Genomic DNA, 24,056 nt, shown 5'->3' with positions numbered 1-24,056 from the left:
TGCATCGGCATTGTTGCTTGTTGCATCGAGCGAGATTGAAGGGGCGGCGAGCGCGCTAACCGAACCGCGACTGTACACTGTAACAACGTGTTCGTTACAATGCACGCTCGGATCGGCATTAAACGGTTCATGCGATAAAGGGCGCAAGTGCTGTTTTGTTCCCACTGCTTTTTGTCGTTCTTGAATGAGAGGTTCAATTACCTCGAAATGAAAAATAACCCTCTGTTGGGCGGTTCAGAGGGTTTGCGGAGGATTGTGGAGGGCTTTCCTGCCGTGCTATGCTGCCGTGCTAAGAAAAACGCCGTATGAACCTTCAGGCGTTGCCAAATTTTCTGTGATAAAACGCAAATTTCCTTGTAAACTTATGAATGTTTTCCTCCCGATTTTTCTGATAATTTTTTCGCAATTTCACCTGGAAATTCTGAAAATTTAGAGGAAAAATATTCGTAACTAGCGTCGAAAATAAGCATTTTATCGAAGGAATTTTGGCAACTCTCGAATGTTCATACGGCGTTCTTCCTTAGCGTGACAGTATGGAGGAACGCTGTATGAGCCTTCAAACGTTGCCATCTTTTCTTCTATAAAAACCTAATGTACTAGAGAAATTGTGAATATTTTTCTTCAATTTTTTCAGACGATTTTGTCCGCAGTTTTATCCGAAGTATCTGAAAATTTCAAGAAAAATACGCATAATTTTCATCAATAAATACATGTTTTTTCCGCGGTAGTTTGGAAACTGTCGATTGTTTATACGGCGTTCTTCCCTAGCACGTCAGTTTTATCGTTGTTTTCCAGCCGAAAGAACGTAACTTTATTTAAATTTTGTCAATGGACCACTAGACAAGGTACGAATTTCAGCATTCTGATACTTGTTTCTGAACTAAAATTTCACGTAGAATACGACGCGCACAACGAAAATTATCGAAATCAACTCCTTCCAAAGGAATTTAATGATTCTTGATGCGTGAATTCAAACCACCCGCTCATGAAAACTCAATGCTCTACGTGATTCACATCGCGCGCTAAGCGTTATCATGACAGTCTCTGCAATATAAAAATCTGGCAACCTCAATCTTGACGCTTTGGCTCAGCTATAGCAAATTGCTAATAGTTTGAACAACACATGGCGGGAAATGAACATTGCTCGATTGAGAAGCTTGCTGAAACTGTTCTAGTGCGCGATTTGACTCACGTAGAGCTTTGAGTTTCTTGTCAGCGGGCAGTTCAAATTCTCGTAACCAAAGTGAAATAAAAACGTTAATATCTTTGTTAGGAGTTGGTTTCAGTAATTTTCGTTCTAAAAATCGTGTTCGGCGTGAAATTTTGATTAAGAAACATGTATCAGGTTGCTTAAATTCTTACCTTGTCTAGTGGTTTATTCTCCATTTGCCAATTTTATTTTCACTACAATACTCTTGTGCATATTTTACGAGGGGCGTTCAATAAGTAAGTATCCCCCCTCTCTAAAACCCATTATAATGGACCAATTTTAAAAAAACTTGAGCTCAAAATCTTTCTTAGGATATTTTGAGTTCAACAAAACAAACCGCAACAAAATCGGACTATGTGTGGCCAAACGCGAGCCGTTTGAACGCGCCGAGTTGCTCGACGCTCCCGCCGAATCCGCGGGGATCCGAAGTTCTCTACCGGAGAAGAGCTTCTCTGCCTAAGCCTCAGTCGTTCATCACTGACGAAAAATCAAAGAAATTTTTGTAGAATAAGGAGCTTACCTCACTTCTCCACATAACCAGCTCGATCCAAGCAGGTCTGATACTGAGACCAAGAGAACAGTTTCTGGATGCCACGCGCGTGGAAGTCTTTCAGCTGACACGGGATGAAAGAGTGGACGGCTTGTTTGACCTCTTCCACTGATTCAACATTAACTCCTCCGAGTTCAGATTTCAGATACGATAATAAATGGCAAACCAGACCACCATTTATTCCCGTTCCTGAAATCTGAACTTGAAGGAGTTAATTTTGAATCAGTGGAAGAGGTCAAACAAGCCGTCCACTCTTTCATCCCGTGTCAGCTGAAAGACTTCCACGCGCGTGGCATCCAGAAACTGTTCTCTTGGTCTCAGTATCAGACCTGCTTGGATCGAGCTGGTTATGTGGAGAAGTGAGGTAAGCCCCTTATTCTACAAAAATGTCTTTGATTTTTCGTCAGTGATGAACGACTGAGGCTTAGGCAGAGAAGCCCTTCTCCTGTAGCAAACTTCAAATCCCCGCGGATTCGGCGAGAGCGTTGAGCACCTCGGCGCGTTCAAACGGCTCGCGTTCGGCCGCACATAGTCCGATTTTGTTGCGGTTTGTTTTGTTGAACTCAAAATATCCTAAGAAAGATTTTGAGCCCAAGTTTTTTAAAATTGGTCCATTCTAATGGATTTTAGAGAGGGGGGGATACTTACTTATTGAACGCCCCTCGTATTGAAAATTCCACTGATTTCTCCTCTGATTATGTGCGAAATCAGCACAATTTTAGACCATCGTGGCACAAACATATTTTTTTCAGAGAAGGAGTCGTTTGAGTCAATTTTGTAACGGAACGGAGTTACGTTCTGTAAGAAATGACGTTCTGCATCCCTACGGCGGAATTTGCCCTTTAAAAATTTCTGTCTTTCTTTTAATGTTTTTCATTTCTTTTTCAACCGCGTTTTATCTTTTTTTGTGTGCCTAGGAATGAATAATGTTTGAAACGAATTTAAAATCAGAAATATCTATATATTTCTGTTCTCTCTCATGCTCAAGGGTGTAATATCGCTTTTCAATTATTTGTCCTTACTCTGTTGTCCAATTTTCATTATTTTCTTTTTTTCTTCAAATGAAATTTTTCTGGTCTGTTAACATTAATGACGTGAAGTATACTTCCTAATGTAATTTTAATGAGCAGTGTAATGTCTTTGCTCTAATGTGCACTTGTGTAATCTAAACACACTTATATGTGTGTGTCTTGTCAATCCTCATAGTGAAAAGAATTTCTGTTCGAATTAAAGGGAGAGCTTTCATAGAATAAGTACACTGGAAAAATTTACTTAATTTTAGCAGAAGTATCATTAAATTTGCAAATTAAGAAGATTTCATCTTGAATCGATAATGAAATTTCTTGAATAAAGCAGTTTTCTGCTTGATACAAGCAACTTCTTTCTTGATATACTTCATCCTCTCTTCCTTAATCAAACACTTTTACTCGCATTTTAAGTCACTTTTCTCCAGTATGTTTCTCAAGCCAGAAAAAGGGATTAAAAAGTTTCCAGGTATTTTCAAAAAGTTGCCAGTTAATGCGATCAGAAATTCATAATCAAGAATTTTCCCCCGGGAGGAAATCACCGACGGTGCGTTTCAGTTTTCCTAGTGTCTGTGTCTTTTGTTTTTCGTGTCAGAGAAAATTGGAGCCAATGCTACATTTACAAACATTCGTGTGAACCACCACCAACCACCACCACCGCTCTCTTTCGCTGCAAAAATCATGCTCGACGTGCTAGTAGGTAAGTGTGAATACAATTTTTTCAAAAAGTTTTATCACATTAATTTATCAACACTTAAAAAATATTAATAATACGTGCTTTCCAGCCCTTAGATTTCCCCCTTCTTCTTTTTCTTTTTCTTTTAAACGCAAGACTAGGTTTGACGTCCCCCCTCCCCACTCGTACAGGGTGTCTACAAGTCCGGATTTCCGGAAAGTCCGGAAGCAGTACTGATTTTTTAAGGGCGGCCCGGAAGAACTGAAAAAGTGCGGAAATTCCGCAAAAAGGTCCGGAATTTTTTTTTAATTTTTTGTCATTTTTGTCGCAATTTCAAATTTTTGAAATTTTTCTAATTTCATCAAATGGAGGCACTGAAAAAGTACGGAATATTTAGGTTAGAAGAGGCACTGAATTTCTCGAGAATTTACTGAAAAATTACTGTAAAAGTACTTATTTTTAACCAGCCTGTTTTAGTAGACACCCTGTCGTAGGACCCTGTAAAGACAAGCCGAGACCCTGCCTTCTTAAGTAATGCCTGGATGGCCTCTATGAAACCAAACCCTGAATCGTACGATTCAGGCATCTGAAATTTTTGTTCGTAATCACAAAATTTCGGGTCATAAAACCAAATTCTTCGATAAAAAAAATACAAGTCCAAGTGTGGCTAACAAAAGCCTTGATTTCGTGAACCGAAGTTCGGTTCCTATGACCAAAAACTTGATCTTCGTGTTTTTCAAGCACAACTGCTCGACAGCTCCACATATCATCGACGAGATAGGCCGAGAGCGCTGTCTGTTTTTTCGTTATTAATATCAATTATTTGTGTACGACAAGTGCTCGGCCAATCAGTGCCTCGGAATCAGGGGACTTGACAACACGCCGCGATATCCTCCCGCTGCTCGCCGCGAAAGCAGACAACTCAAACAGTTCAAAGTGTGCTTTTGCGGTCGACTGACTCTCCATACTGTGTTGTGAGTATTCTAACAGGGCGCTCCACGGAGCTGCCACCGGCTTAGTGTATACGTTTGTTCTTTATTTTTCCCCCCTGGAAAATAGGGTACGGAAATGGGTCATGTTAGGAGGAGTAATTTTTTTTTTATCAAAGAGAAGTTTTTATTCCATCGAGCTTAGAGGTATGAGCCTGCTGGAATGGTTACTAACGGAGACAGAGTATGCTCTACTGCTATCTCCCTTGTTGTGTAAAATTTACTTCCGGTAGACAACGCTCGAATTTATGAATATGAATCGGAATGAAATGAATTGAGACAATTGAACAAAGACTTCAGCAATTTGTTTAGCAACCCTTACCTAATTTGCAAAAACATCAGTCATCGTTTTTTTAAGAAAGTTGATTTAAGTCCCTTTTAATTTCACAATCAACCGAAAATCTTGAGTCCAATTAAATAACCCTTACCTACTCATAAAGAAATTCAGTCGGGCTGTTATCATTAGAATAAGGACTTATTTTCATTCTTTATCTTATCTTCGTGGAGAGCCGCTGAACAAATTAAATTATTATTAAGAGTCTTAATGTGTTTATATGAGGATCCGCAAGCATCTTACTTTTGCCTTCGATTTTTTTCAATATTTTTTTTAGAGTGATAATAATTTTGCCGCGTCAACCATCACTAAATAATAAATAAATGTAAAGGTAAAGGTCAATAAATATAATGGTAGCCAAGAAGTTTGCAGCGTCGTAAATCGAGGTACGCGTTTTTGCAGTTGTATCATCGATGTTCCACCCTCACTGGAGAAATTGGTACATAGATTACAAGCAAATTATGTTTGTTGTTTATTTTCCTTGATTACGAGTGTAAATATACTTTAAAGATATCAACCGTTTCGTTACCGTCTTAGACGTATACTAACGATGAAGATCTTTCCAGTGCCTCAACAATATGGAAGGCCAATTACTTAAGTTAGGTTTATGTTTCTCATGTTAAAGACTGATAACTTAATGAATGAGTCGTTTTTTTGTTTTTCTCCAATTATCGACGGTCATTTTTTTTCAGGCCAAAGTCCCTAAGATGTCTGGAGCTACCCCAAAGCGAAAATTCCGATTGGACGGTGTGTTTCCACCCCTTCCAACACCTTTCGATAAAGATGATAATATAGATTTTAATGCCTGGAAGAAGAATGTAGCTTTGTGGGAAAAAATTCCATTCAAAGGTAATTTTCCTTTTTTTCGTAGCAAAAAAATCAAATTCTGAGAATTATCTCCAAACGAAATCATCCCATGAAAACAGCTAGTTGCAGTACTGAACTAATTACTCTTTTTTCAAGTTTTTAAAAATCAGGGAATTTTTAATAAAAAAGAAAATAAACAAACTTGTCACCCCGTTTTTACACGGCACTTAGAAGACTGCAACACATTAACATCATTACAGTAGACTCTAGATTATCCGGATTAATTATGGTGCCGGGCCCGCAATGCGTGACGCATTCGTACAGTCTTGTAGCCTCTAATGTGCGTTTTAGGCTAAGTAACCGACTGCACTGCGTTTGGCGCAATGCGAGAAGTATTTATGCAATCTAGTAGGCGCTAATGCGCTCCACGCCGACCTCACTGTTTGGCACAATGCGTGAAGTATTCCTTCAGCCTTGCAGGCGCTAATATGCCGTGCGACCGCTTCTCCGCGGATCCGCTCACTTATCGGAATGCGTACGTAGTTACATGGTTGCAAAATCGATCCGGATAATCCAGAGTCCGGATAATACGAAGCCGGATAATCTAGAGTCTACTGTATTAAGTTTTTTGAAGTATCCGTCGTAATTTCATATCGAAAAAGTTTGTTCCTCAAAATCTAGAAGTGCATGCAATCCATCTTTCCTCCCTCTCATTATACATTCATACATAGAGCTGCTTTTACAGCGCTCTTTGTCGCTCTGTGACTCCCATCCGCTAAAGTCCCTTATCATCCCAAAGCCCTTCAGGGAGTTTGCATTCCCTCATGTTCTCTAAGAAACCCCTGTCGCCACCCTTTCACTGGGCGTCCCCTTCGTCTTCGCCCTGGAGGTACCCAACCAAGCATCTTCTACAGCAGCCATTCTTCCGTCATCCTGAACACATGACCGTGCCAGACAAGCTGTATGGTTATGACGCTGAGTACGATTTAATTTTCGACTCGCATGATCTGACGCACTCTTTTATTGCGGATCCGATCTCTTCTAGAAATTACTGCTGCACTGAAAAAAAAATATCGGTGTATTTACTAAGAAAAGGGTAAAATTACCGAGAATTCAGGGCTCTATTTGATCCCAGTTTTTTCTTGGTAAAATTTCCATTTACGGAATTGGTAATTCTACCGAGAAATCTCGGTAAAATTATTGACTTTCTCGGTAATTTTACTGGACCCCGGTAAAAACGCCAATATTTTTTATCGACTGTGGTAGAATTACCGAGATAAAATGGCAAATTTACCGGGAATTGATTACCAATAAAAGTGGTATTCTTACCTGAGAAAAACAGTAAAAATACCGGTTTTTAGGTAAGCTTACCAGTCTGTCTTGGTAGAATTACCAATAATTGGTAGAAAAAAAGGGAGATGGTAAAGGTACCAACGGACCTTGGTAAAAGCGCCGAAAATTTTTTTTCAGTGTGACCTCCCTCAGAAATCCATTTCCGTTCATTGTATCCCTTTCATATCTTGTCAATTTGAATCACCCCATTCCCTCTCTGGATCCCCCGCACTGACAGTACACAAAGTTAGGTTCAATCTGATTGTGAGCGCTTTTTGTTTCACTGGTGCCTATTTCTGATGGCTTAGACCGATGACTGATATCAGAGACTAAGTAAATTTTGGTTTGAATTTTTCCCACAAGTAAAACCGCCTCATTGCATCCTGTAAATTTTCTGATTCTTGACATTTCCAGGCTATGTGCTGGGTGGATCTTGCAGCGAACTGCCGTACATCAGTCCGGAAGAAAGATTGGCTCTCATTAGAGAGACTCGGAAACTCATATCCAACGATAGGCTCATCATTGGTGGATCCACGTGTGAATGTAAGAAGACGACATGTCTTGCATTTTAATTTTCACCTCGTATTATTTTCGGACGTCCTTGGGAAAATAATCTGCCGTACTAAGTGAGGACGCCGTAAATCCATCAAGATTTTTCCTCGTTTTTTGGAACTTAAAACTCTATAACATGAAAACTGTTTTACCCATGCATTTCAAATTTTCAAGTTAAGTTTTTGATAGTATTTGCGAAAGAATTCTGTAAAAACATTGTCCCAAGGTACCCAAGTTCTTCTGCTATGATACGTTGTTTCCAAACAATGTGAAATGGCGTTTACGGCGTTTTAGCGTTGCACGGCAGTAGGTAATGCCCTGAGTACACGGAAAATAAGTCGGTCTTTCTTAGCAGGGCAGTATGCGCCAGTGACAGTATGACGTCAATCGTTGAGCTTTTCAAACTTCATCAATAATGGACCAAGGAACTGGGTGTCATTATTTTCTACTGCATAACTTTCGTCCTTCGAAATACGATTCAATGCTTTATGCAAGTAACCCACTGTAAGAAATAAAGAAACATTGGAAGTTTCTGACTGTAAATGTCGGATCAATTTTGGAAGCAAATAAATTTCGCGTTACTCGATAGTGCTATGGGAAATAAAAACAAAAGTTTGGGAGTTCACTCGAAGGAGATATCGACTTACGAAACGATTATCTGGCATTGGGGAAACTTGCATCGAAAGAACTGACATATGTTGAAAATAAAGATGGAATTTAACAAGGTGGGACCGCCACGAGGAAAGTTTTGAATTTATGCTCCATCTATCGCGGGTATGTAAGCGATATCGGAAGTTAATGTGACATTACTCGTAAAAAAGATCTTTCGCCAAACTGTGATCTCAGGATTTTCATACTCTTGTAAAGAATTGAAACCGTTCTCTCTTCCTTCTTTATATCGCGCATCATGGATATTTAAGGACAAATCTTAGTACAAATTTAATTTACAAATGGCTTGCATTTAGCAAAAAGAAACTAGTATGATTACTGTGTTTTCAAAATCGTGTAACTTCTCCATTCCTTTTGAAAATGCTTAAATATGCACAGTATTAAAATTCACACAGTTACTTTCCTTTAAAATTAACAATTATTCGGTGGGAAGCCAAAACTATTTGCTATTCTGGCATATTTTTTAGATAATTATGAAGGAGAAATATTTTTACAACAAATATTTTTACAACAATTCACGCCGGTTCCTTTTTGCTAAATGCCATCTAAATTATTCTGATTCGCGTTTTTTCTTACATAGAAGCATGGTTTAAAACGGGTTTTTTTTTCAAGTATGAACAAAAATTTCCTCGATCTTAGGAAAAGTTTTTCTTTTGTTTCAAACAATTTGTATCATTTTTCTAGCAAATTTCATTTGAATTATAGATACCCCATTAGAGTAATTTTAACATTTCTACACAAAAAGAAAGAAAACAGAATATGTGAAAAGGAACACCTAGAGGGCAAAAACAACTCGGTTTCAAACTCAATGGATTATTTTTTTTAAAGTTTTTAACACTTTCTTCTATTCAGGCTCCAGTAATCAGTTTATCATTCAAAGTTTTTGGAACGGACGTTGAGTCTTCACAGTTCACTAATATTTTAAACTTTATCTTAACACTTAACACGTTGCCAGGAAAGATTAGTATTTGGCAAGGCGATAAAGGAAGATGACGCGATGACTTTTCTGTTTTCAGCGACGAAGGCCACTTGTGAATTATCAATAGCCATGGCAAAGGAAGGGGCTGACGCTGTCCTGGTCTTGCCACCATTCTACTTCAAATCAAATATGAGCGTACGTTCATCTTATCCCTTCAGGTCCAGTTACACGATCAAATTGAGCCATCAAACTAAAGCTGTGATTGGTGGAAAAAGACCTGAGGAGAGGATGCAACCAATGAGAGTCCTAATTTGATGGCTCAATTTGATCGTGTAACTGGACCTTTATATTTTCACTTCTATTCCGTTCTATTTTCCTGGGTTCAATCTAAACGCCTAGTATGGATTAAAGCTTAATATTTTACCTGTCCGTGCGATGGAGGAATTGGAATATGTCTTAAACGAAAATGTAGTTGAATCTTTACACCGTGCTGAAATCGGGTGTGTCTCTCTTACTCACTTTAGCTCCCCTGAAAAACAGTGGCGAGGTGTGAATGATCAATTATCGATATTTCCCCATTTAAAACTGTGGTGAATAATCGATTATTAAGGTGTTCGTTTTCAACACCCTGTTTATCGATCCTTTTCCATGTGTCCGAATGGCAGATAAATCGATGTATCGCAAAGCACGCTACGACACTGATGAAAAATTAGCATAAGAGGATACAGGTCCTTCTTTCCTGACCTCATTCCATATTTTTTAGAGTCACTGCTCCAATTTGCCGCGCTTCGTGCATTGCACTGCATTTTTTTCAAAGTTCAGCGTGGGTTGAATTCCTTGTTTCTCTCGGAACTTGGCTCTATGGACCGGAAACACCAGGGTAGAGTCCCTTTTTACCCAGAGTTAAGACATCTCGATCATCAGCTGCCTAGCAGCCGGCCTGGGCTGGCTATGGTGGCACAAAAGAGTGCACTCAAACGAACGATATTGAGGGATAAGGATAAGAAATACTGCGATGTCCGTCATCCAAAAACAACAACATCAACAAAATTGATCAATTAAAAAGAACATGAGATTAGTTTGTGGGTAATTTCTTAATCTATTTTCATTTTGGACCGATGGAAATAACAATTTACTCTTGATAAACCACAATTAGGTAATATTTTCATTATTTTTGTTCACATTCGAGTCATCGCCATCTTGGTGCACTCGTTTGTGACTCCATGAGCGAGAACCAATCAGAATTGGATTTTTTTTTAGGCCCATTTTCAGCCCAAACGAGCCCAACCACAAATGAGATGTCGTAACTCTGGGTATAAAGGGACTCTACACCAGGGTGTCTAGCGACCGGGAAAACCGGGAAATGTCAGGGAATTTTTTTTTTTGTGTCAGGGAAATCAGGGATAATTTAAAGAAATCCGTTTTCTCATAAACACAAGTGTGACGTTTCCTAATTGTTATCCTCGAATTTTGTCTGTAGGATGCAGTTTTATTAGATCACTTTACGACGGTAGCGAACAGGAGTCCTATTCCCGTTTTGATCTACAATTACGTGGCTATCACCGGATTTGATCTCCCACTTTCCGTCCTCACTAAACTGGCAGCTCATCCCAATATCGTTGGTATCAAAGACACGGATGTAAGTTGGTTCAACGATTTATCATTCATTTGTTCTCACCCAAAAGTTTTTAGAAGCTTAGAACAAATAAAATGTGAAACAGGAGACACTTATTCAACTACGATTTGCAATGCGTCTGGTGCATACCTCAGCTAGAGGAAAAAGAAGAGTTGTTCTTTACAGCAAATTGCTCAAAATTCACAATGAGGGCACGGGAAAGTCTGAAATTTCAATCCAAACTTCACGAGTACGTAAGAAATATGTTTTTTTTTTTTTTTTTTTTTTTTTTTTTTTTTTTTTTTTTTTTAAGATTCTCGCTTCAAACGCGATACTGAAGCACAGGTGATCATTTTTTAAGTGGAGTTGTCTTATCTAAACCCTGCGCTCTAGGATGCTTCGCAATATTCAAGATGGCCGATGCCAGCACGTCAAATCACACCGGATTTTATCAACCGGTGTGTTTATATTTACATTTTCCTAGCATTGATAAAGACCATGGTGCTTCCTCCGGAGATGCGCGCGAAAGAGTCAGCCATTTCGAATATCGTGTAGCATCCTAGTCCGCAAAGGTAAGATGGAACGACTCTTCTTACGAAATTTTCACTTGTGCTGTAGTCTTGTTTTTGAAGCGGGAAGCTGAAAAAAACGCGTATCCCTCCCTCAAATTGTAACATTAGGCATGCGTTTCAGACGATCCCGATGAGCTTTTCGTGGTTTTTGAGCCATTTTCTAAGGAAGTAACTCTTCATCTGTTCCAACTGAACTTTGCAACAGGCCCATTAAGAAGGAATCACTAGTTCTCAATGATGCTAAAATTGTGTGTGCCTCTTTTATTTCTTGATCGCAGATCGTAATTCACAACAAGGTTTTTTGTTCAATTGATTAACATTTTTTTATGCATGCGCATGAAAATTGTATATATTTACAAGTGTTGATTAAAAGAAGATTAGAAGATTAAAAGAAGTTGTAGATAGGTAATTTTAATATTAGCGAGGGGAGCGTAGTGTTATAGGCGTCATTTGATTAATTTTTCTTGGCTTTTCCACTACCCAGGTTTCCGTCTGTAATTGTCAGCAGTTAAGATGAATTTGGTGGGGGGTTAAGATAAAGGGGGAGGGGGCACATTATCATAACTTTTTTAATGATATGAACCTTGGTTTTTATTCGATCATATTTTTTATCAGCTGCAGTCCTTTCACTTTGCCACATTGAAGAGTAACCCCATTCTGTTCCGTACAGTAAAAGCTATTTTTTTAGAGTATAATTAATAAATTAATTTTGAGTGCATTATGTTGGATTTGGAATGATGGAATTTATATTTTAGGTTACAAAAATAGGAGGTCTAAGCGTCGCCACGCAAAATGAACAGTTTGACATCCTTGAGGCCTCAGCAGGATGTTTGCTCGCTGGAATTCTTGCAGGTATTTTTCTACTAAAAAAATCGATCACAAATAGAGAGGAAAAAGACGAGGATGAGGAACAACGAACCCAGACACTTTAAACAATAGGATGGACATTTTTTTCGTCCCAAAAAATGTTCAGTTACTTTTTACTCTCTTTTTCTGGGTCCCACCTTTTACCATTATATGTGTGGTTAAAATAAAAAAGGCCTGGAATGAAGGTTGAATGAAAGGTGGTTACCATGAAGGCAATCTACTTTATCACTTTTTTATCGATTTCCTAATTAACTAACACACGCTCTGGAAAAAATTGAGCTAGGAAGATTAGTTTTGGCTCAACCAGGCGTTTTGTCCCTCGTACCGTTTTATTAGAGAAGAATAACCAAGTCTAGGCAAACTTGGGAAAGTCAGGAAATTTTTCTTGCGCCTTGCCAAAGAGTCAGGAACTTTTGCTGCGGAACCTTCACATTTTTTCTTCCGTACCAAAACATTGCTTTTCTTAAATTTCCAGAGACCTCGCGCACACATTTTTATGAAAATGCATGCCCCCCTCCCCTCCCCCCATGAAAAAAATTAAATGTCAGGAAATCTTATTATCTGAGAAAATTTTGCAGAGAAGAAGAACATCTGGACCGCGTTAAACAGAAAGAAACCAAGCCACATCAGCTGTTGCAAAATTTAATCAGGCACTTCAATCTTTTCCCTGAAAACGGTTGTGCGGATTTTAGTGCAAATTTCAGTTAATTTTCTCCATAGTACGAGGCAAATTCCCTACAATTTTCAAAGGAATCCGCACAAACGTTCTCTTGTGAAAAATGTAAGTGCCCTGTTAAATTTGGCAATAGCTGATGTGGCATGGCTCCTTTTTGTTAAACGCGGCCCATTTGTGTTGTGAAAATTGGAGGTATTGAGACTTACTTTTATACTAAGTCTCATGGAGGGGTAAAACTCCAGACCTGTTTATTTTAGTTCTAACTTGACGGTTGTTGTGGTGTCTCTCCCTTCAACTCGGATTAATTGTGAAGAGTTCTCAGTTCAGGCGCAGTCAAAAGTTCTCGACTTCGGGAATAGTGTGAGAAAGCGCCATTCGCCTCTTTCCTTCCATTCTCCTCAGCTTACTCAAGTTTCGATCCAATGCGACGATTGCTTCGTTAACCGCTCAATTATAAATTGCCGAGTTCAGGAATCAAATCAACAAGCTTGATTTATCACCTTTTGTTCTTTTTCGCCTCAATGATTATCCTCCACGTCTTCAATAACCTCAGGTTTTGTACATTATAAAAGAAATGGGGGGGGGGGCTCCAGGGTTGCCACTGTCAGGGAATACTGGGAAATGTTAGGGAATTTTAAAAAGTCTGGGAAAACCTGGAAATGTCAGGGAAAATTTCAGGGTTTGAAGTTTTGAACAACAAATTTTTGCCTGAAAACTATTTCTGAGTATGCCTTCTTAACAATCTGGCATTATTTGTTCAGTTGTCAGGTAATTTCACCAAAATGTGTTGAGAAAATCAGGGAAATGTCAGGGAATTTAATTTTCCAAATTCTGTGGCAATCCTGAGTTTCACTATTTTACTGAACTTCAAACATTTGTTCAAGGAAGCGGACGGGTCTTTGGTGAAAAAATTGGTTTTATACACCATGAACGTATATTTGTAAAGTCACGATCGCAATTTTTGACTTGAGCCATTAATGCATCCTTACTGGCGCGCGATGAGGTCATACCGAATTTACTCTCACATGGGCGTAAGGAATTTTTTTTAGGAGAGGAGGCAGAAGAGCCCCTCATAAAGAGGTTTCTAGGGGGAGGGAGAGAGCTCCTAAGGGGGGTCTGGGGGGCCTCTCTTGAAAAGTTTTGATAAAACGAGTCGTCTCAAGAGCAATTATTTTGAGTTTTTATTGACGAAATGTCGGTTGAAATAAAAATTTAGAGATGCCACGGAAAAATTAGGATAATCCAATCATATTCCTGGCTGTTTTCGGCGCCAACCAGAAGTCTAGTCAAGTCAAACACATTTTTGGCTGACTTAACTACGCACTGGAAAAAAACACATTGGATCTAGAGTCCAGACTCTTAAAATTATCGACAAGAAAAAGTACGCTTGATTCAATCAGAATCTAGCTGAAATCAAGAACCAAGTCTCTTAATTTTAGCGGATTTCGTTTTGATTCAAGCAAAAATCCGATTGAATCAAGAGTATTTTTTCTTGTCGATGTTTTCAAGAGTCTGGACTCTAGGTCCAAAGTGTTTTTTTCCAGTGTGCCTTTGGCGGGTGCAACCCAATTTTTAGCTGGTGCCAAAATCAGGATATACGTAGTTAAAACTATGTGACTTTTTTCCGTGGTTTCAGGTACGTCACGCACTTATTTAACAAAATTGCTCCGATTTTCTGATTATGTAGCATCGCGTCCAAGATATTGGACTCCATGCTCATCCTTGATATACTTACCTGCTCATCTCGTCCATCTCGTCCAAGATCTTGGACTCCATGCTCATCGCTAAAGGTCTCACTTCTTTGCTTGAGCATGGAGTCCAAAAGCAAGTAGACCTCCCTTAGTTTTAAAGTTCATCATGATAGAAAATCGTATACTTCGCTTATCCAATCTAACCTGAACTAAACTAACCTAACCTAACCTACCTAACCTTACCTAACCCAACCTAAGCAATGCACAATTTTTTTCGAGAACACATTTTTTTGCCTTTATTTCACCAAAATTGTCTTAATACATTTTTGGACCCCATGCTCCTATATTGTCGGAGAATACCTGCGTCCCACAATTTTGGACGCTATGCTCACTTCGATTTTTCGAAAAAATTATCCCTAATTAAAGTGGGCACGGAGTCCAAGATCTTGGACGTGATGAGCAACCGAATATCATATAGCTGAGCATGGAGTCCAATATCATGGACGCGATGCTACATTACCGATTTTCTGGCGGGAGCCAGGACCCCCTAGATTTACTAGATTTAATTATTAAGCCTCTTCAGCGCCCAGTAAAGTAATCGGCCTGAAGACTTTAATCCTAAAATATTAATCATTCTACCCATTTTCATATTTTAGGCTCTGTTGGCAGCATTAACGGTCTTTGCGTGGTTTATGGAGAAGCAGTTTGCCAACTTTACGAACTATCAATGTCGAAACAGTACGAGAAAGCGCGGGAGCTGCAGATGAAATTGGTCGAGCCAGAAATCACGGTGAGAATAGAGGCTATCAACGGTGAATATTTTAGCTAGAATTATCAACATCTAAGCGATTATCCACGATCTTGTCGCAATTTTATTTCTACAAAAAGGCGTCCGATAAAATCGAAATTTTATCTCAATTTATCATGTTTTTTTTTCAATAGTATTGAGCTAATTTGCCCATTTATTGCAAAATGCGATGAAATCGTAATTCATTGCAATTTTTATACCAAAATATTGCGATAAATCTACCTTTGTAAAATCGCGATAAATTCTGATATCGAATCGCAGCTTATCTGCTACTTAGGAAACCCATTTTTCTCGGAATCCCCATAATGTCATTTATCAATATGTGGATGTATTAGACTCTTCAACTGAGATACGCTCCGTCGAAAAATCGAACCTGCTGACAGAGTTTCGAAACAAGATTTTAATTCAATTTCATTCGAAAAGGATCAAATTACATAGTCTGGATATTTGTTAAAATATTCAACACTTGTTATTTTCGCTTTATTTCATCCCAACTATTCACATCCATTTGCAGTTGAATCTTTAACGTTTTTATCTATAAAATAATTTTTATCATTTTGAAGTGATTTCAATTTACAGCAGTCTCGTTCGGGGTTCCGATCCGTCTCGGACATTCCCTACCTCCGGTTCATTTTCACCGCTTCTTTTAGAATGCGAGTGTGCACATAGTTGAACAGTTATATCCGAAGCTTTTTCCGGATAAGCTGAAATAATTTCGCTCCAGAATTCACTCGAGATCCCAATATCAACGCCCGGAGTCAATTTTCGTTTCAGCGATTCTAGAAAAAAACAATGAGCATGCGCTAACAGAAAATGGAATAAAATATCGCTGATCTTCCACTACGATTGGAATCATGGACGAAGATAAACTCTTCTGTACTGAAGTAACGCCGTAATAGTATAATGGCCGTTCGAGTATCACGTAACGCACTTTCTTAGATTTTTTGACCCCCGTCCTCTGAAATCATCTCCCGAGCTCAAAAAAAGCTCTCAAAGTGAGGCCAAAATGGAGGGGATATCCCACCCTACCCTGAGAGTCCACCTCTACATCAAGACAAACTCTCCAAGCAAAGATAGAGAGCAAATACATTGACAGGGCCGCGCCATTATCTGGGGACTCCAAAACTGAAAACACGGCAACCCTGCTAATGTATTTGCTCCCTATCTTTGAACAGTATCTTTATCTTTTAACTATCTTTATACATGAACTGAAGAGCCAAGTTACAAACACTTCAAATTTTCAGACAAACTAAATTAAATTCGTCTAAAAATTTCAAGAAAAATCCTTCGCAAACGTTAAGAAAATTTGTATGCCATCAGAAAAGATTAAACAATCTTTCATTGCTCATATGGTGTTTTTCTTCGCATGACAGAACTTAGCTTCGCTCTTTTATTACCGTAGTTGGCCAGTTGCCACCTTCAACCCCCGTAGTTTGTCTCGCCGCATTAGCCCCGAAATGGTGCCTTTGTGAGGGCAAAAGATTAGCGATCTAACATTCTTGTTCGAACTTCCTCAAGAGGCGATATAATACTTTTGATCGTATGAAGTATCAACTTCATAAAAATCTCAAAGTGTCGCTTGGATCTAGAGTCCAGACTCTTGATGACATTGACAAGAAAAAATAATCTTGATTCAGTCCGACTTTTTTTGGAATCCAAGAACCGAGCTTCTTGATTTAGGCAAATTTCCTATTGATTCAAGCAAAAAGTCTGATTAAATCAAGAGTATTTTTTTCTTGTCAATGTTTTTAAGAGTCTGGACTCTAGATTCAAGCGACTGTTTTTTTCGACAGCAGCTGAAAAAGCAATCGACCATTTTTCTATATTTTTGCAGATATTCTGGAAACATGGAGTCCCCGGTTTGAAAGCCGCCATGGACATCCTCGGATATTACGGGGGTCCCCCACGGAAGCCGTTACACCCTGTCACGGACGTTGCCCGCGCGGAAATCAGAGCTTGTTTGAAAAAATCGGGTTTTTTCAAAAACCTGTGATGTCACGAAAATAGGATGTATACCGTATTCAGTCACATCAAAATCCCGTCTACCTCATGCCTTCACCGTTTACAAGACACTAGCTGAAAAAATTTTCTTGTGATATTATTCTGACTTAAACGTCGTTTTTGCCGACAATTTTTTTTTTTTTTTTTTTTTTTTTTTTTTTTTTTTTTTTTTTTGTCAAATGCGTGAGAATTTAACTTAAAGTCATTTTTGTTTGAGTTAAGGAAACGTTGTTTTGCCATACTGCCGTGCTAAGCAAGAACGCAGTAAATTTATCAAGATTTTCCCGCGTTTTACCGAACTTCACGCTTTTTAAAATAAAAAGTTCTGTTTTTTTCGTGCACTTCAAATTTTCAGGTTGAGTGCTCGATAGTATTTGAGAGTGAATTCTGTGAAAATATTGTCCCAAAGTACACAAGTTTTTCTGCCATGATACATTGTTTCCAAAAAGTTTAAAATGGCGTTTACGGCGTTTTTGCGTTGCACGGCAGTATAGTTTTTCAACCCCAACTTAACGATAACAAAACGACGCGTTTCCAAGTAGAAAACTTATGTTGGGTTGAATCTGCGCGGATTTGACACACACACAAAAAAAAAAAAAAAAAAAAAAAAAAAAAAATTTGTTGACGAGAAACGACGCTTTAAGTCAAAATTGTAACTCAGGAAAACATCTTTTCAGCGCTTCCTGTAACATGTTTCGTGTTTGATGCCGAGGCAGATTACCAACGCTGTTTGTTTAGTTAGCGACTTTGCTGCAGGAAAAATTCCCACCTAAAAAGCCTATCATAGACTTATTGCATTAAGGAGAACACTGATTATCAAATGAAATTACAATGTTGAGCGTGAGAAATGATGGTTTGAATATTTCGATCCGCAAAAGAAAGCCCCTCTGCCTGTTCCCTTTTTTTCTTGAAGATTAATCACCTGCGACCTGGTGTCTCTCAATTTTGTGAGACTCTTTAGTGGAGAGCACGTATGTTTTATAGCAGGTTAAGGGATTTTATAGCATGTTTTATTGCATTAGCTCAAGTGTAATACAACTTTGATGTAATTAAACTGTAATACAGATGTGGTATGAGCTTGTTATTTAACTTGTACGTTGTGAATTACTTGTCTTTCCGTAGTTTTCTCGTCAGAAAAATATACACCTACAGATATCTCCTACTTTTTTATTCTTGTTACTTTTTTCCTAATTAATTTGTTTTCGTCACGTCTCTTAACGTCATTATGGGACAATCACGTCCCTTTTTCATTGGTTTTCTTCCCTCATAACGTTCAAAAATTCCTTAATTGGATCTTATCGGATTCTTCGTTCGCTTGATTGCTGTTTTGCGTGAACTTTTAGGGTTCTTGACTCTCGATGAAAATCATGTTCTTTGCTCCTTTGATAAAAAAAACATATGATTTTATCCAGACCAAGTCACTTTGAAAATCTGAATTAAGCACTTTATGAAGCTGTGAAGTTAACAGTGAATTTTAGGGCTTTCTAATGCTTCCATCGTAATTTTTAAGCGGGTTTCTTAAGCAATCTTTTTTTTCGCTCTAGCAAAAGTTTGCAATGGATCCATCAGTTATTTTCTAGAATATTTTAAAAAAATGCATCCGCAATTTTTGTTTTTTTTTTTTTAAGAAGAAAAAAATATTAAACAGTTTATCCAATTTAGCATTAAACTATTCAACATAGGTATTTTAAAGTTTTTAGAACATTTTTTTTTGACAAGCTTTCGACAATATTTTCAAACCATTCAAGAAATATTTTTGGTTTTACCGAGTGATCGCCGCACATTCACCTTTCATTGAGGCAAATACGGCCGAATGGAAAAAGAATCTTTTATAAACCCGAAATGTATATAAATTGTCGCTTTTTGGGGACAAAAAAGTAAGCATTTACGACAGTTTTCCGCTTATTTACTTTTCACTTTTATTTTTTTAAATTTTTTTAATCGTTCACCTCCTTATACAGGAATTAGAATGTATACATTATGTTTAATCCTAGACTTAAGACTAAAAACTTAAGACTTAAGACACAAGACTTAAGACATAAGGACTTAAGACTTAAAAGCTTAAGACTAAAGACTTGAGCTCATCGTAATTTTTAAGACTCCTCTTTTCGCTCCAGCAGAAATTTGCGTTTAGACCCATTTCTTCTCAGTTAACGTGCCGGTGTGTTGATTGTGGTCGACCGTCAAAAAAATAACCCACCTAAATCTTCGCCGGCAGTCTCTGAATATTTTCATGAGCGGGTGCTGACCAATCAAGCAGGAGCTTTCGGGCCGCGAGACATAAGGAAAAGGAAAATTAGCCTATTAAAACACTTAAGCGCTAATCGATGCCAATTTCGGTCGGCGGTGCGTGCCAAGTTTCTGTCAAAACAGAAAGCTCATCTCTCTGCAAGTGTGTTGAGCCTCGTTAATTCGGAGCCGCACGTAGCATCGTTGCGCGATCGCCGCCGCCGCCCCGAAGGGACGAAATCGCTAACGATAGAGTTCCCTGGGATTCGGGGATTCTGGATTTGATTGAAGATCCTTTATTGGGAGGGTTGAGACGGAGGGTATCGATTCCTTCGACATGAATCGATTGAAAAACAAATCAACCGATCGACACAGATTCGATCGAGTCACGCGTTTGTCGATCGATTCCAGGAGTTGTCGAACGATTCTAGGAGTTGTCGATCGATTCAAGGAGTTGTCGATTGATTCACGGGTTTGTCGATCGATTCATGATTTTGTCGATCAATTCACGGTTGTCGATCGAATCGGTGCCGATCGATTCAAGGAGCATCGTTGCGCGATCGCCGCCGCCTCCGAAGGGACGAAATCGCTAACGATAGGGTTCCCTGGGACTCGCGCAGAGATTCTGGATTTCATTTAATAAGATCCTTTATTGGGAGGCTTGAGACGGAGGGTATTGATTCGTTCGATATGAATCGATTAAAAACAAATCGACCGATCGACACAGATTCGATCGATTCAAGGGATTGTCGATCGATTCAAAGAGTTGTCGATCGATTCAAAGAGTTTTCGATCGATTCACGGTTTTGTCGATCAATTCACGGGTTTGTTGATCGATTCACGGTTGTCGATCGAAACGTTGCCGATGGATTCAAGGAGTTGTTGATTGATTGACGGTTGTCGATCGAATGGGTGCCGATGGATTCAAGGAATTGTCGATCGATTCACGGTTGTCGATCGAATCGGTGCCGATCGAATCAAGGAGTTGTCGATCGATTCACGGTTGTCGATCGAATCGGTGTCGATCGGTTCACTTCGATCGATTCACTTGTTTATTTGTCGGTCGATTCATGTCGATCGAATCCATACCCTCCGTTAAGACGTCATGGGTCCCGATGTCATAAACCGTTAAAAATGTTTTTCAGTGCGCTACGCTTTTCGTAATCTTTGTCGAATAAAAAATCGATCGAATTAGGCGAATTTTTGCGATCGAATATGATACGATTTTTGAATTTATGAATGCCAAGTGGACTGCTCACGCCGAACAGAAGTATCCACAAATAAAACTAAAAATAAGTATGAAGCATGGAAATCTTTATAGACCCTTTTGATCTCATATAGTTCTTTTTAGAATTAACCCGCCCGGAAACGGTGCCAGTGTTCGGTGATGCTCAGTCAGTCAGAGTTGAGATCGGCTGAAATTTGAAAAAAATTTGAAAAAAAAAAAAAAAAACGTAGATGCTTCTTGTAATTTGCGGTGAGCACACGAGGACAAATTGGACTGCATTTTGCAATTGGGAACTATAAATTCTGTCCCGGTTTAAAAACAACGTATGTGCCATTAGTTTCCCTATGCACATAAGTGTTTTTTCAGATGACCCAGAATTGGATTAAATTTTGCAAAAAGGAACCACTATCTTTGGCTCTCCCATAAAATCACTTATCTGCAAAGGGAAACCAATGGCATGTATGTTGTTTCTAAAATGGGCCAGAAATAGTGGTTCCTTATTGCAAAATTTAATCCAATTTATAGTTCCAAATTGCAAAATGCAGTCCAATTGTGTCAGCCAGCTGGGTTGGCTCGGTGGTCTGCACGTCCGACTCTGTGGGTCAATAGGTCCCGGTTTGAATCCCGTCAGTGGCGACACATTTTCGCCAATCTGCTGAAATAGACTCCATATTCGGCGAAAAGCCTAGAACATGAATATATTTATCCTCGGGATGTCTGTGGTGTAACATCTATATAGACGCCTACCAATAAACCACAGATGGCCGACGGAGCAGGGGAGGAGCGGAAATGGACCACTAGACAAGGTTCGAATTTTAGCATCATGATACATATTTCTTAACCAAAATTTCACGTAAAACACGATGCGCACAACGAAAATTACCGAAATTAACTCCTTACGAAGATATTTAATGACTCTTGATGCGTGAATTCAAACCACCCGCGCATGAAAACTCAATGCTCTACGTAATTCGCATCGCGCGCTAAACGTTATCATGACAGTATCTGCGATTTAAAAATCTGGCAACCTCAATTTTGACGCTTTGGCTCAGCTATAGCAAATCGCTTATAGTTTGAACAACGCATGGTGGGAAATGAACATTGCTCGTTTGAGAAGCTTGCTGAAGCCGTTGTAGTGCGCGATTTGACTCACGTAGAGCTTTGAGTTTCTTGTAAGCGGGCAGTTCAAATTCCTCGTAACCAATGTGAAATAAAAACGTAAATATCTTCGTTAGGAGTTGGTTTCATTAGTTTTTGTTGTGCGAATCGTATTCTACGTAAAATTCTGGTTAAGAAACATGTATCAGATTACTTAAATTCGTACCTTGTCTAGTGGTCCATTGGGACTTTTCAGTTTTTATTTGAAGTAGAAGCACACAACACTCGGCATTATCGCTGGGGGCCGGGCTCCCGAAGTCAAAGCGTCATGTATCATAAAATTCTACCTGTTCCCCACTTCCCAATTTGTATTCGAGGCGGGAATAAAATCTAAGATTAGCGCCGGGATTCGAACCTCGACTTGGCACGTTTAGCGCCCGGGCCGGCACATCTGGTTTTTGCGTGGGGGAGCTAGCCGACCGGAGAACTTCTGAACGCTGTATAGATTTATGACCGCGGGGTCGGCAAGGTGAGGAACCAAACGTCGTATGAAAATTCAAACGTTGCCACATTTCCCCCGTTAAATATCTTTATTTTTGACGAAAATTATGAATATTCGCTCCTAAAATTTGTCTAATACTCTCGACGGGGTGTCAAGCATCAGAATTTTCCCGATTCTATCAGGATCTGAGGTCAATCAGGATTTAATCCCGATTTCATCAGGATTTGAGGAAAAATCGGTCATAAAATCAAGATTTGAGAAAAGTCGGCTGTTCGATCGGGTTTTTTTATCGAGCTATTTCTGTAAAGTTACACTCGCAGGGTGTCCAGCATCAGGATTTTCCCGATTCCATAAGGATTTGAGGTTAATCAGGATTTATTCATCGGGATTTGAGGAAAGCCGGCTGTCCGATCGGATTTTTTTGCGCTTCCGCATACGCTTATGCAGAAACATTAATTTTCTCCGCGAAAAATCAGGATTTGGAAAAATTTTGAAATCAGGATTTAGCAGTCAAAAATCGGGAAAAATCAGGGTTTCGTCAGGATTTCCCAAAATGAAAAAAAAACTAGACACCCTGAATTTCGCCTCTTTTTCTCCGCACAAAATCAGGATTTAGAAGAATTATGAAATCAGGATTTAGCAGTCAAAAATCAGGATTTCATCATGATTTCCCAAAATGAAGAAAAAACCAGGCATCCTGTCTAGATGAAATTGCGAATGAAATTTTGTGAAAATTTGGTAGAAAAATATTCAAGTTTCTCGAAAAATTTGCGTTTTATCGAAGAAAATTTGGCAACGTCTTGATTTTGATACGGTGTTTTTCCTCAGTGTGGCAGCACAGGTGAATGAGAATCTGGACGGAAACGGTGGTGACTCGTCGCTGAGTTATGGCTCGAAATTTATCATGATACTTGTGAGGGGGTCATATAGTCGCTACTCAGGCGTAAGGGCGTATCGCAATGTCCGCGTGAGCCCCAGAAAGCATGGTTTTATATGTGAAACAGGGCTCACGTTAAAATTGAGATACGTCCTTACGTCAGAGGGGCACGATATGTTCCCGTCTCAGAATCGTGTTCTGATGGTTGATAAAATGAAACGTTTAGGTGCGCAAAAACTATAAGCCAGTTTTTCCATCATCCGTGGATATGTCGTCCCTTTGTCGGTCAGGATTGAACGAACAAAGGTTTAATTGTTTCTTACCACTGGTGTTTCTAAAAATTGGTTTAAAGAAAGAAAAAAAAAACCTGATTCTGAATTTATCAAAATCAAAATGTTCAAATGCAAACTTTCCTCTGTGAGGAATGAAGTGAAAGCTGTCCAACGAGTGAATCTCTTCTTTTCTAAAAAAAAAAAAAAAATGAAAAAAAAACCATTGAAAATTCGATTATTACGTCAAAAAATACCTCCCGGCATTACAATTGGACTACATTTTGCAATTAGGAACTAAAAATTGGACCACATTTTGCAATAAGGAACCGCTATTTCTGGCTCATTTTAGAAACAACATATGAATCATTGGTGTCCCTATGCAGAATGGTGCTTTTATGGAAGAGCCAGAGATTGTGGTTCCTTATTGCAAAATGTAATCGAATTGTGCTTCAGTTTAAAACCATCGTATGTACCATTAGTTCCCTATCCAGACAAGTGATTTTACAGATGGGTCGGAAGTTATATTTCGGAATTGCAAAATGAAGTTCACTTGGACT

General features: G+C 38.9%; 2 protein-coding genes across 6 annotated transcripts in view; both read left to right on the top strand.

The window, feature by feature from the left end:
• The window catches only part of inaE (inactivation no afterpotential E), a 245,907-nt gene that overhangs the window by 67,773 nt on the left and 154,078 nt on the right, over positions 1-24,056 (top strand). The window lies entirely within an intron of this gene.
• On the top strand, positions 4,294-18,455 carry LOC109037695 (4-hydroxy-2-oxoglutarate aldolase, mitochondrial). Of its 3 annotated transcripts, none has more exons than XM_072304995.1 (8): positions 4,294-4,435; positions 5,477-5,633; positions 7,338-7,466; positions 9,161-9,258; positions 10,544-10,702; positions 12,006-12,102; positions 15,141-15,274; positions 17,127-18,455. In XM_072304995.1, exons 2-8 carry the CDS (start codon positions 5,492-5,494, stop codon positions 17,283-17,285), a joined length of 918 nt encoding a protein of 305 aa, XP_072161096.1. In that variant the 5' UTR covers positions 4,294-4,435; positions 5,477-5,491; the 3' UTR covers positions 17,286-18,455. The 3 variants fall into 3 exon arrangements, with proteins under 3 accessions (XP_072161096.1, XP_072161094.1, XP_072161095.1); XM_072304993.1 differs by having other exon boundaries at positions 15,141-15,296; XM_072304994.1 differs by lacking the exon at positions 4,294-4,435 and adding an exon at positions 4,462-4,597 and having other exon boundaries at positions 15,141-15,296.

The sequence above is a fragment of the Bemisia tabaci genome, chromosome 10 (genome assembly GCF_918797505.1).
Source record: "Bemisia tabaci chromosome 10, PGI_BMITA_v3".
In the NCBI taxonomy this organism is placed as follows: Eukaryota; Metazoa; Arthropoda; class Insecta; order Hemiptera; family Aleyrodidae; genus Bemisia; species Bemisia tabaci.
The sequence above is the reverse complement of the archived record's forward strand: the minus strand, read 5'-3'. Positions and strand labels throughout refer to the sequence as shown.

Excerpts from the sequence above, each read along its gene's own strand:
- LOC109037695 (XM_072304993.1), top strand. The coding sequence starts at position 5,492 with ATGTCTGGAGCTACCCCAAAGCGAAAATTCCGATTGGACGGTGTGTTT. Across the intron at positions 12,103-15,140 it reads GCTCGCTGGAATTCTTGCAG|GCTCTGTTGGCAGCATTAAC; the intron begins GTATTTTTCTAC and ends TTCATATTTTAG. Across the intron at positions 15,297-17,126 it reads GAGAATAGAGGCTATCAACG|ATATTCTGGAAACATGGAGT; the intron begins GTGAATATTTTA and ends ATATTTTTGCAG.